This window comes from Nipponia nippon, unplaced genomic scaffold (genome assembly GCF_047370975.1).
Source record: "Nipponia nippon isolate SJK-2023a ecotype South Korea unplaced genomic scaffold, ASM4737097v1 scaffold_26, whole genome shotgun sequence".
Lineage (NCBI taxonomy): Eukaryota > Metazoa > Chordata > Aves > Pelecaniformes > Threskiornithidae > Nipponia > Nipponia nippon.
Genome location: NW_028262343.1, coordinates 3,799,712 through 3,813,463, shown reverse-complemented (window position 1 = coordinate 3,813,463; position 13,752 = coordinate 3,799,712). Strand labels below are relative to the sequence as shown.

Genomic DNA, 13,752 nt, shown 5'->3' with positions numbered 1-13,752 from the left:
GCAGCACCTGCTGGACAACCAGGTGATTGGGCCCTGTCAGTGTGGGTTTATGAAAGGCAGGTCCTGCTTGACTAACCTGGTCTCCTTCTATGACAAGGTGACCCGCTTGGTGGATGAGGGAAAGGCTGTGGATGTTGTCTACCTGGACTTTAGTAAAGCCTTTGACACTGTTTCCCACAGCATTCTCCTGGAGAAAATGACTGCTCATGGCTTGGACAGGCGTACTTTTTGCTGGGTAAAAAACTGGCTGGATGGTCAAGCCCAGAGAGTGGTGGTGAATGGAGTTAAATCCAGCTGGCTGCCGGTCACAAGTGGTGTTCCCCAGGGCTCAGTATTGGGGCCAGTTCTGTTTAATATCTTTATCAATGATCTGGATGAGGGGATTGAGTGTACCCTCAGTAAGTTTGCAGATGACACCAAGTTGGGTGGGAGTGTTGATCTACCATCTGAATGGTAGGAAGGCTCTACAGAGGGATCTGGACAGGCTGGATCGATGGGCCCAGGCCAATTATATCAGGTTCAACAAGGCTAAGTGGCGAGCCCTGCACTTGGGTCACAACAACCCTATGCAACGCTACAGGCTTGGGGAAGAGTGGCTGGAAAGCTGCCTGGTGGAAAAGGACCTGGGGTGTTGGTCGACAGATGGCTGAATATGAGCTGGCAGTGTGCCCAGGTGGCCAAGAAGGCCAATAGCATCCTGGCTTGCATCAGAAATAGAGTGGCCAGCAGAACTAGGGAAGTGATGGTCCCTCTGTACTCGGCACTGGTGAGGCCGCACCTTGAGTACTGTGTTTAGTTTTGGGCCCGCCACTACAAGAAAGACATCGAGGTGCTGGAGCATGTCCAAAGAAGGGCAATGAAGCTGGTGAAGGGTCTAGAGAACAAGTCCTATGAGGAGCAGCTGAGGGAACTGGGGTTGTTTAGCCTGGAGAAAAGGAGGCTGAGGGGAGACCTTATTGCTCTCTACAGCTACCTGAAAGGAGGCTGTAGTGAGGTGGGGGTCGGTCTCTTCTCCCGAGTACCAAGTGATAGGACAAGAGGACACAGCCTCAAGTTGCGCCAGGGGAGGTTTAGGTTGGATATTAGGAAAAATTTCTTCACCGAAAGGGTTGTCAAGCATTGGAACAGGCTGCCCAGGGAAGTGGTTGAGTCCCCATCCCTGGAGGTATTTAAAAGCTGTGTAGATGTGGTGCTTAGGGACATGGTTTAGTGGCGGACTTGGTAGCGTTAGGTTAACGGTTGGACTCGATGATCTTAAGGGTCTTTTCCAACCTAAATGATTCTATGATTCTAAATATGTATGTATTTATATTTATTTTATACTTGAGGTTGATAATCAATAATATACGCATATATAATACATAAATTATATAAAATATATATGTGTATATATAAACTAAAATATTTCAACTACCTTAAAATAATTTTGAAAAAATCATTAGAAATATATCAAAAGCTTTGAAGTTTTGTACAATGTTTTTTTGTAAATATTCATGGTCGGTTTTGAAATAGCAATGCTACTAATGTGGTAGTGTATCATTCATTTTTTGTTCATGTTCTCTGACCTATTAATCCATCAAGAACATTGAATCTGGAGATTGGGGTACATGTTACTGATAATGGAATAAATAAAAAAGTTGGTCTTTTTGCCACTGGTGTAGCATCACATCAGTGAAAGGAGGAAAAATAATGGTACATTGCAGTAAAAGTGAAACCTTGGCTTTTTTCAAAATACTATAGGTATTTATTTTTTTAGCTCTGTAAGCACTGTAGGCTTCACTAGTGGCTGCATGACTTAAAATTATTGAAAATCTCTTTTTTAAATATAGTAAATTATTTAATCATTTGCAGTTCAATTTGTTTTGTTCCTGCATCAACTTTGTTCCCTCTAATTGGCAGCCTGGTGAATTCAAACCAAATACAAAGAGTCCTTCATTATATGGTGGAGTTAAAATTTTGTTTTATTAAAAAATTACTGCAAAAAAAAAAAATTTGTTTTGTTCCTGCATCACCTTTGTTCCCTCTAATTGGCAGCCTGGTGAATTCAAACCAAATACAAAGAGTCCTTCATTATATGGTGGAGTTAAAATTTTGTTTTATTAAAAAATTACTGCATGTGACCACTGCCTTAATCATGCAAGTATTTCTAAGTGTCAGATGTTAAAAATCTTCATTCAAATCTTTAATTTTGCCATGGGGAGTGAATCATCTCTTCTTTATCATGCATTAAAACTGCCCTGTTATACAGAGCTTACTTAATACTAGTGGCAACAAGCAGTGTTTCAGTGAGCTTTGAAACCATTCCAGGCCTCATGTAAGTATGAAGTTCAAGTAGTTGATGGTGAAATGGCTGGTCTGATTTTCTTTTTCTCTTCCTTCATAGAACTTAATATCTGTAAGGTTTCTTCATTGCTGTTGTGGTTTACCCCCAGTCAGCAACTAAGCACCACACAGCCGCTCGCTCACTCTCCCCCGGTGGGATGGGGGAGAGAATCAGAAGAGTAAAAGTGAGAAAACTCATGGTTTGAGATAAAGACAGTTTAATGGGTAAATCAAAAGCCGTGCGCGCAAGCAAAGCAAAGCAAGGAATTCATTCACTACTTTCCATGGGCAGGTAGGTGTTCAGCTATCCTCAGGAAAGCAGGGCTCTGTCACACGTAACGGTTACTTTGGAAGACAAACGCCATCATGCCCAATGTCCCCCCCTTCCTTCTTCTTCCCCCAACTTATATACTGAGCATGATGTCATATGGTATGGCATAGCCCTTTGGCCAGTCTGGGTCAGCTGTCCTAGCTATGTTCCCTCCCAGCTTCTTATGCACCTGGCAGAGCACAAGAAGCTGAAAAGTCCTTGACTAGTGTAAACTCTGCTCAGCAAGAACCAAAACATCAGTGCGTTATCAACATTATTCTCATCCTAAATCCAAAACACAGCACTATACCAGCTACTAGGAAGAAAATTAACTCTATCCCAGGCGAAACCAGGACAATTGCCAACTGGCTTTATAGAAAGAGTTGTTTAAACAAAGCCTACTCTTGAAAGTATGAGGTTTAGTTAACACGAGTCCATTTTGTATATATTCTCTTCATCTCTGATTTCCAGAATGTGGAAGAAGGAGGTGCAGCATACCAAGTGGGTTTAAAAGCTGGAGACTTGATTACTCATATCAATGAAGAGCCAGTGCATGGTCTTGTTCATACAGAAGTCATTGAGTTGTTGTTAAAGGTAACTCTTGGACAACTGGGATACAAAAGCACTTGCTGTTTTCACCAAGAATTTGAGGGATTATGTTTGTTTCCTTCAGAGATTAGTTATCAGGTTTTCTGGTTGTTCAAGTACAAACTCTAAGCTACTATTGCACAGATCTGGAGAAAGGTCAATGACTTCATATATCCTGTTATGATTTTAGTTTCTCTGCAATAAACTGACATTGCTGCTGAGATAGCTAAAGTACATTCGGGGCACTGACACAAAGAGATGTCTCTGTCTCTCTCAAAAAAAATTTCACATTTTCAAGCACTTTCTTGAATACCCCCATCTTCGTCAGGTAATTAAAGCTTTTGATGGTGATGCTACTTCTCATTTTCTCCTTTTAAAGTGAAATCAATGAGGAAAAGTGGAAACAAAGAATATGAAGTATTTTCTTTCCTACTGTACAGAAACTTGCCTTTCATAATCTTAAGGCCCAAAAGGTTTTTTCTCATATATAGCCAGGCATGTCCCACAAAGCTTCTTTGCTTAATGAAGTTCTGATCCTGCAGTTGGACTTTTATGAATAATCTCTCACATTTTTTCTCTTGTGGTGTGACCAGTACCCTCTGCTGCTGACATGGAGTTTTCTGAGGTCTATCCTATTAGAAAATTATACATACATTTTTTCTTAAGCAAACAAAAAACCCCAACTTTTTAAATGAATGGTAGTGTCTTAGCTATTCACTGTAGCTCCTCATATTGCAGTTTTTCTGTAAACTTTGTAGCATAAACTAAAGTAGGTCAGAATTATTTTAGACAGCTGTATATTTTCTTCCTATATTATTAATAATTTTGTGGTGTTACATGCAGAGCTTTGCCTGTCAAAGGGAGTAGTCAGTTATAAAAGAAGACTGGAAAGCAATGAAGGATGGGAAATACAAAGAACTGAGGAAAGATGCAAAATACACTGTTCCTTAAGTCTTTATTTTCCTTCTCTGAAACCAAGAGGAATTTCCAAGTTTTCCAGTTTTGCAAGAAATGTATAGGAGAAAATTTGGTAATTTTAGGCAATTGGGTGTGCAGTTGTTTTCTGCATCAGATACAGAAAAACTACAGAAAAAGAGAAACATGACAGCCCTGTACACTACTTACAAGAGTAAACTCAACATGAGAGATCGTTGTTTATCCAAATGTGATGTATTATAAATTAATTTGGGTTATTGGAATTCCTTTGAAAAGAAGTTCACTGTAGGCAAGAGGTATGGATTTTTAAAACATAAGATATTTATTTCCAGTTGGTTTTGTTTATTGAGCAGCTGTCATCTGTTCATGAAAACAGTCATAAAAGCTTAACTTAATTATATTTTTTATCTCTTTTGAACAAGATAAAAGGATTGTTTGGGACGGATAATGAAGATTAAGTTTTCTCCTCCATTTCATCATTGTAACAGTCTGTATCCTGAGACGTGACTGGCCAGTAAATGGACCACTGAACGGTGACAGCTGTTCTTTGTGAGAAAATAAGATGTTTCTATAGAAATTTTCTTATTGAAAATTGTGGTCTTGGTCAGTCCTTGGTCTCCTGTCTAGCTACAATTATTGGAATTTCTGCTTATCCTGAAGCTGGTTCTTGGAATGGAGGAAGTTTAGGAAACTTGACAGCAGTTTGAGAATTTTCCAGTCATCGTTTATATGACATAAATTAGCCTGGCAACATCTGCATAGGGTTCCCTACACTGCCAGCTCTTACTTTGATGCTGGAGTTCTATCTCGTTGCATTTGCGTGTGTAGTGTAACTTCAGTTTAAAGCAAAGTGGTCTTGTATTACACCTCCTTCATTTTGGCAGAGTGGTAACAAAGTGTCAATAACAGCAACCCCTTTTGAAAACACTTCCATCAAGACAGGACCTGCCAGGAAAAACAGCTACAGGAGCCGAATGGTCAGGCACAGTAAGAAAACCAAGAAGAAAGAGAGTTTAGAGAGGCGAGTAATCCTTTTGTTTTATGGCAAACATGTTTCCTTGTGTGTGTGTATACATAAGAATTCATTTTTAAAATTAAGTTAATATACCTCTTTTTACCTTCTTCTATAAGATCCTATTGTTGTAACACCTTCTTTCAATCCTGTTTTGCCTAAACTAGATCTATTACAATACCCCCTAAAAATTTTGCATGGCGCACACACAGATATAGGGAAGAAAGTGAATAACTGAGGTTGCATCTTAATTTGCTTTCAGTATATCTTTTTGTACTTGTTTAATTAAACTTTCTAGTGATAAGTTTATGTGCATTTTTAGTTTGATGCTAAGTTTATGTGCATTTTGTAAATAAATTGCTAGTACTGTACAGATATTCCTTCAGGTTTGATCGGCTCTTAAATTAAAAAAATGAAGATTTATACTCATAAGGAGCTAACAGTTCCTCTGAAATACAGTGAATAAGTTTTAGTACAAATAGATTTAGTTACAATATCTATCCTACCTATTAGCAAATCAGTATATTTTCTAGACTTCATACTATGCAGTGTGATTTGCTTTCATGTAAACATAGATATAATATTTGCTTTTCTGAGGGTAATGGGAGAGTGAAGCAATGTCAGCCACAAGAGCTTTGCCTGTAGTAATAGTATCTTTTGTGCATCTTAGCTTCTGATTAATGCTGTGCTCTTCTCACACTAGGAGGAGATCTCTCTTTAAAAAGCTGGCCAAGCAACCCTCTCCTCTTCTTCACACCAGCAGAAGTTTCTGCTACCTGAACCGATCACTTTCATCAGGGGAGAGCTTGCCTGGGTCTCCAACCCACAGCTTATCTCCCAGATCACCTACCCCAAGCTACCGGTCCATTCCTGATTTTCAATCTGGTGAGTGTGAAGGAATGAAGGGCAGAGGAAAAGGACTTGAAATTGAAGTGTATTGTACTTCTTGAGAGCCCCCCCACATCTGTTTGTTACACTCTGCTGAGAGTAGTCAGCTCGGACAAGCATAATCATTGAACAGCTGGTTTCTGTCTGGAAAAGGGAAAAAGATTCCTGATGCAAAATCAAAGGTGTTTTCATGTTACAGAAACACCTAAAAGGGAATTGTCTGCTAGGTTTGTCCCAGAGTTTAAATCCAAGTCCGTTGGCTATAAGTTGAGTAATAAACAATCCAGGTTTAGAGTAGAAGGTAGAATCTTGCCTAGGAGAGGCTGACTGATAAAAGAATGAAACAAGAAAAAGTTCCTATGTAATCATAGAATCGTTAAGGTTGGAAAAGACCCTTAAGATCAAGTCCAACCGTTAACCTATCACTGCCAAGTCCATCTATACCGTGTCCTCGAGCACCACATCTCTCTGTTCTTTAAATACCTCCAGGGATGGAGACTCAACCACTTCCCTGGGCAGCCTGTTCCAATGCTTGACCACCCTCTCGGTGAAGAAGTTTTTTCTAATGTCTAACCTAAACCTCCCCTGGCGCAGCTTGAGGCTGTTTCCTCTCGTCCTGTCACTTGTTACTAGGGAGAAGAGACTGACCCCCACCTCGCTACAACCTCCTTTCAGGTAGTTGTAGAGAGCGATAAGGTCTCCCCTCAGCCTCCTCTTCTCCAGGCTAAACAACCCCAGTTCCTCATAAGACTTGTGCTCTAGACCCATCACTAACTTTGTTGCCCTCCCCTGGACACACTCCAGCACCTCGATGTCCTTCTTGTAGTGAGGGGCCCAAAACTAAACACAGTACTCGAGGTGCAGCCTCACCAAAGCCGAGTACAGGGGCACTATCACCTCCCTGGTCCTGCTGGCCTCACTATTCTTGATACAGGCCAGGATGCCATTGGCCCTCTTGGCTACCTGGGCACACTGCTGGCTCATGTTCAGGCGGCTGTCAACCAACACCCCCAGGTCCTTTTCCGCCAGACAGCTCTACAGCCACTCCTCCCCCAGCCTGTAGAGTTGCATGTTGTTGTTGTGACCCAAGTGCAGGACTTGCCACTTAGCCTTGTTGAACCTGATATAATTGGCCTATCGATCCAAGCTGTCCAGATCCCTCTGTAGAGCCTTCCTAACATTCAGATGGTAGATCAACACTCCCACCCAACTTGGTGTCATCTGCAAACTTACTGAGGGTGCACTCGATCCCCTCATCCAGATCATCAATGAAGATGTTGAACAGGACCGGCCCCAGTACTGAGCCCTGGGGAACACCACTTGTGACCGGCAGCCAACTGGATTTGACTCCATTCACCACCACTCTCTGGGCTCGGCCGTCCAGCCAGTTTTTTACCCAGCACAGAGTGCACCCATCCAAGCCATGTGCAGCCAGCTTCTCCAGGAGAATGCTGTGGGAGACAGTGGAACTAGCATGGGCTCTCATGTGCACAGATTTAGTGTTGAAAAGAATGGCTGGGTGCTGAAATATGCATATTTCTGATTCCTAAAAGTGCTTCACCTGCCCCTTTTTCCTATTTTACTTCTGTCATAATTTTAGTGTGTTACTAAAAGTTACTGCTGTTGTACAATCCCTTGCCAAAGGTAAATTATTTGGAAAGCCTTGACCATTGCTTTGAAGTGTGGCAGAAAGCATTAGCTATTCTATTTAAACAGATGGAAGTGATAACTTAAAGGGGATGAAGGAACAGAGAGGGAAAGGGAGAAATAGCAGCATAACTGGAATGATGGGACCTGACGAGATGCATCCCAGAGTCCTGAGGGAATTGGCTGATGTAGTTGCCAAGCCACTCTCCATGATATTTGAAAAGTCATGGCAGTCAGGTGAAGTCCCTGGGGACTGGAGAAAGGGAAACATTGCACCCATTTTTAAAAAGGGTAGAAAGGAGGACCCTAGGAATTACTGACCTGTCAGCCTCACCTCTGTGCCTGGGAAGATCATGGAACAGATCCTCCTAGAAGCTATGCTAAGGCACATGGAGGACAGGGAGGTGATTCGAGACAGCCAGCATGGCTTCACCAAGGGCAAGTCCTGCCTGACCAACCTAGTGGCCTTCTATGATGGAGTGACTGCATCAGTGGACAAGGGAGGAGCTACAGATGTCATCTATCTGGACTTCTGTAAGGCCTTTGACACAGTCCCCCACAACATCCTTCTCTCTAAATTGGGGAGAGATGGATTTGATGGGTGGACTGTTCGGTGGATAGCTAATTGGCTGGAGGGTCAAATCCAGAGGGTAGTGGTCAATGGCTCGATGTCCAGATGGAGAACAGTGACGAGTGGTGTCCCTCAGGAGTCCGTATTGGGACCAGTACTGTTTAATATCTTCATCAATGACATAGACAGCAGGATTGAGTGCACCCTCAGCAAGTTTGCAGATGACACCAAGCTAAGTGGTGCGGTTGACACGCCTGAGGGACAGGATGCCATCCAGAGGGACCTGGACAACCTCATGAGGTTCAACAAGGCCAAGTGCAAGGTCCTGCACCTGGGTTGGGGCAATCCCTGGTATCAATACAGGCTGGGGGATGAAGGGATTGAGAGCAGCCCTGCAGACAAGGACTTGGGGGTACTGATGGATGAGAAGCTGGACATGAGCCAGCAATGTGCGCTCACAGCCCAGAAAGCTAACCGTATCCTGGGCTGCATCAAAAGAAGCGCGGCCAGCAGGTCGAGGGAGGTGATTCTGCCCCTCTACTCTGCTCTGGTGAGACCCCACCTGGAGTACTGCGTCCAGCTCTGGAGTCCTCAGCACAGGAAGGACATGGACCTGTTGGAGAGGGTCCAGAGGAGGGCCACAAAAATGATCAGAAGGATGGAACACCTCTGCTATGAGGAAAGGCTGAGAGAGCTGGGGGTGTTCAGCCTGGAGAAGAGAAGGCCCCAGAGAGACCGTATTGCAGCCTTTCAATACTTAAAGGGGGCTTATAAGAAAGATGGGGACAGACTTTTTAGCAGGGCCAATAGCGATAGGACAAGGGGTAATGGTTTTAAACTAAAAGAGAGTAAATTCAGACTAGATATAAGGAAGAAAGTGGTGAAACACTGGAACAGGTTACCCAGAGAGGTGGTAGATGCCCCATCCCTGGAAACATTCAAGGTCAGGTTGGATGGGGCTCTGAGCAACCTGATCTAGTTGTAGATGTCCCTGCTCATTGCAGGGGGGTTGGACTAGATGATCTTTGGAGGTCCCTTCCAACCCAAACTATTCTATGATGCTATTCTATGATTCAGGTTTTACAGCCCAGTCACTTGAAACCTTCCAAGTTTTGGAACATTTTGGCAGCAGACAGCACTTATGCCTTTTTGGATCAGCACAAGCGCTACCTCTCACTAAGCATTTAGACAAGATTCGAAAAACCTTGCTAATCTTATGTTTGGTTTGTTTGTTTGTTTTTTTAGGTTCTAATTCTTCCCAGAGTAGCTCCCCTAGTTCAAGTGCTCCCAATTCTCCAGCTGGTTCAGGACACATAAGACCCAGCACTCTTCACGGCTTGGGTCCAAAGATTGGTGGGCAAAGATACAGATCTGGGAGACGCAAATCAGCTGGCAGCATTCCTCTCTCTCCTCTGGCACGGACACCTTCTCCAACACCCCAGCTGACATCCCCTCAGCGATCTCCATCACCATTGTTAGGACATTTGATTGGAAATACAAAAATAGCTCAGTCTTTTCCTAGCCAAATGCACTCCCCTCCAACTATTGTAAGGCATATTGTTAGGCCAAAGAGTGCAGAGCCACCAAGATCTCCACTGTTAAAGAGAGTTCAATCTGAAGAGAAACTTGCACCCTCTTATGGCAGTGATAAGAAACACTTATGTTCACGAAAACACAGTCTGGAAGTGACCCAGGAAGAAGTGAATAGACAATTGTCCCAAAGGGAAGTAACTCTTCGGTGCTTGGAGGAGAATGTATGTGATGTGCCATCACTCACACGAGTCAGGCCTGCAGAACAGGGCTGCTTGAAACGGACCATCTCCCGCAAATTAGGTAGGCAAGAATCCATTGATGAGCTAGACAGAGAGAAGCTGAAAGTCAAGATAGTTATGAAAAAGCAAGATTTTGCTGAAAAAGCAAATGTTGCTATACATAAACCTAGCAGTGAACCAGAAAATCCCAGTACCTTAAGATTGGAAGAAAGAGACAAAAAAAAGCCCTCCAGAAGGTATTAGAAAGATCAAATCAGTTTGAAACAAAAATTTTTGCTTTGGAGACCCAGTCAGCTGGTGGCATACTCAAAGACACCCTTCAAAAGAATGTAAGCTTGAGATCAAATGATTGTATTGTATTAGATGCACAGATGTGTCATGGGCCTCCACTTAATGAACTCAGTCATATTTCTTATGACTTCAAAAGAATTTCCCCTCCATGTACACTGCAAGATGTGCTACCTCAGTCCTCTGACAGGATGTTAAGTGGAAAGGGAGAAAACACAGATAAAAATGTCCCAACAAAAGAATTTGTCAAATTTGAAAGATTAGATGTTAACCTTGCAAATATTGATTATCTTAGAAAGAAAATGTCCTTTGAAGAAAGAGATGACAGCATCTGTCCAGTGCTAAAACCCAAACTGACATCAAATATTCATGAATGCCTTCAACTTAATACAGGCAGACCCATAAACATACAGCAGGACTCCACTGCAGTTACCGATGGTGGAGTGTTTATCAGCAGTGCACATGCTGCTCAGTTTAACTCGGTTTCTTTTGTTCCTCTGAAGACCTTGAATGGCCAAGCAGAAATGGGTGTGGAAAAATCAGCCCTTATTTCCACCGATTCTCCTGTCAGAAAAAGTCCATCAGAATATAAACTTGATGGGAGGTCTGTTTCCTGTTTGAAGCCAATAGAAGGCACACTAGACATTGCCTTACTTTCTGGGCCACAGGCTTCGAAGACTGAACTGCCTTTGTGTGTGCTGCCAGGACAGAGCACCAGCAGTGATGGGGGATCTCCTAAACCCCCAACACCACAAGGGAGTGGTGGAAAGGCAGAGCTGGCCTGTCGGAAAGAGCAGTTGTTAAGCTATTCAAAATCTAGCAAAGTCAATGTATCAGAGCCTCAGGTTCCGCAAACAAGCAAGAATTCTCCAAATCCACCAGTCATCCCTGTGGGTCAGAAGTACTGACAGAGAAAAAGGTTTTTAGTCCAGCTGCTAAAAGCAATAGTTCTGTTATTGAAGCTGTTCAAAAGAAAGTCACCTCCCCTTCAAAACAGAAGGACAATTCAATGGAAGCAAAGTCTTGTGTTAATCAGAGTGTTAAAACTACCCAAACATACTCCAAACTTTCTACTGTCCAAAGCACTCCTGAAAAAGCTGTAGGAAAAGAGAAGCAAATACAAAAGAAGTTGCCTGCCAAACAGCCAGTAGCCCAGAGAAATTGTGAGCCTATCCCTGCAAAGGTGGAGGTGATCAGGGAGTCATCTCTGAAGGTATCTGTCTCAGATGTCCTGACAACAAGTTACTCCAAAAGCAATGAAAAAAATTCTGCTGATTTTGCCATTCCACCTCAGATGCAAGGAAAAATGCAGGCAGCTGGCCCCAAGGCACAACCTACAGATGGCAGAGATTCACTGAAACAGTCAGGCAAAGGTGACACCAGCATTGCTAGTCATTTTGTGGAAAGGGACATAACCAAGCAGAAAGTTCTCAGTGAGTCTAAGAAAGTTATTGCAGAGCCAAAGAGTGAAGCTCCTTCATCCAAACAGCCCATGCAATCTTCAATAGATTGTGATCCTGAAAATGAGAAGTCTGCACCAGTTTCCTCTGTGCAGAAGCACAACACCAAAGATTTAGGAAAGAAAGATCAGAAACAGCTTACTGACATAAGGCTTCAAGCTACCGAGAGAGAGCAGTCCAGCCAAGTTCCTCAGCAGCAACTTAACGTTTCAGGCTCCCCTGCTGTGAGAGAGACTGTAAGCAGGAACTGTGCTGTAGATGTTCATATAGGTATTCAAGAACATGTGAAGCCTGCTGCTACCTATGTGGAAAGCAGAAGTAATAAACTCAGGCCTGTCTCTGATATGAGTTCCTCTAAGTCTAGGTACTTGGATAAACAGACATTTTCACAAAAAACATGCGCTCCAACTGTAAAAGAAAAAGAAACTATTATTCAGGTGTCTGCCAGCTTCCGGAAAGATGGGAAACATGCCAGTAAAAATGTGCCAGATCCCCTTTCTTTTGTTTCAGGCTCTTTGAGAAAAATGAATAATGAACATGTGCAGGCTGAAAGGCCTGTGAGTTTAGAGCATGGCTCAGTAGCCACCCTCCAAATAAGCAGCATCACTCCTGACACCAAACCTAAATCCTCTGCTGTTGGCCCAGTACCAGCAGGCCCAGAGAGTTCTAAGAAAATGCAAAGGCAAGAACCAGCAGGCTTTGGGGAATCTGCTGATCAAAAGCAACTTCACCTCAGTGAAAAACAAACCATGTCTCCAAAGTTTTCCACTGTGAAAGACCGTCTCTTGCTGAGCAAACAGGCAGACAGAAGCCCTAGTAACCAGATGATCTCTGCAGACAAAACACCTGAAGGAAAAATATGCATTGATGCACTTTATGTTCAACATGACAGTAGGAAAGTAGAGCCTACCCTTTGCCTCGCAGACTGTGATGTCAGAGGGAAAGGAGCAGAAAAAGTAACCGCAAGTAGCAAAAGCTCTCAAAATTCGAAAGGGAAAGGACAAGTTAATCAAAAACAGCCAGAAGATGCAAAAAAGCAGATTGCAATAAAACATTTGTTGGCTGCCAGTGGGCAGAGTTCTTGTGTGGCTACACCACCAGGAAAGCTGCTGATGTGTTCAGCCAATTTCTCTGAATGTAGACAAGAAGTATCTGTTTTGTCTTCAGCGAAGAGTGATGCATCTTCAGCAAATGTTAAAGCAGGCTCACATAAGCTTCCTGCAACCAGCTGCAAGGAACTAATTAAGAAAAGCACCTCTTCCATAGGGAGTTGTAAGGAAGAAATGACTAAAAGTGTTTCACTGATGACCTTGCACAGTGCTGCTGTTGTAGTAGAAGCCCACCACCCTGCTTCAAACCTTGGGGGGAAACCTGGAAATCAAGAAAAGTCTTTTTTTGTTAACACTGTGGATGTAAAGGGAAAAGATGCCGTTCAGACTCAACAGTCTGCTTCAAGAAAACAGAATGTAGGTAAAGATTTACCTAAGTCAGCAATCACACCTGACTGCCCTAACGCACTTTCTAATGACAAAGACTCAGCTCGGCAGCGGCAAGGAAAGGAAGCTTTGCAGAGCAGTCCTCACAAAAAATCCTGTTGACTGTAAGACCTGGCAGATGTGACTTTGAGACTAGCTGAAACAATATCAATATATTTTGACTGCCTTGAAACCAGCACTGTTGTGTTTTTCTTTGGCAAAGATTTCATGTCACTGAAGAAAGGGGACGGGGTTATATAGGGAGAGGACTTTTTTCAAAATGCCTTCCCAATTGTAACCGGTAAAACTGTTACCATATAGTATTTGTACAAAAATATCTTTACAGCTGAGAGCTGTTGAAGAAAAGATTTCCTCTATAAATACCAAGTCATGTTTTTGGGGTTTGAATGTAGCATATATACTTTGCTGCTGATTGCATTGTTTGCTCCCCTTTTTTAAGATAGTTGCTTTGCCACTTATTTG

At 42.8% G+C, this 13,752-nt stretch overlaps 1 protein-coding gene across 1 annotated transcript in view; it reads left to right on the top strand.

Moving 5' to 3' along the window:
* Positions 1-13,474, top strand: part of LOC148055168 (microtubule-associated serine/threonine-protein kinase 4-like) — a 44,910-nt gene extending 31,436 nt beyond the window's left edge. The window contains 6 exon segments of the mRNA XM_087762397.1: positions 3,104-3,226; positions 5,041-5,177; positions 5,872-6,053; positions 9,520-10,262; positions 10,265-11,225; positions 11,228-13,474. Of these exon segments, the coding sequence (XP_087618523.1) occupies positions 3,104-3,226; positions 5,041-5,177; positions 5,872-6,053; positions 9,520-10,262; positions 10,265-11,225; positions 11,228-13,392 (4,311 nt within the window). The 3' untranslated portion in view covers positions 13,393-13,474.
* Positions 13,475-13,752: the final 278 nt, after the last annotated feature.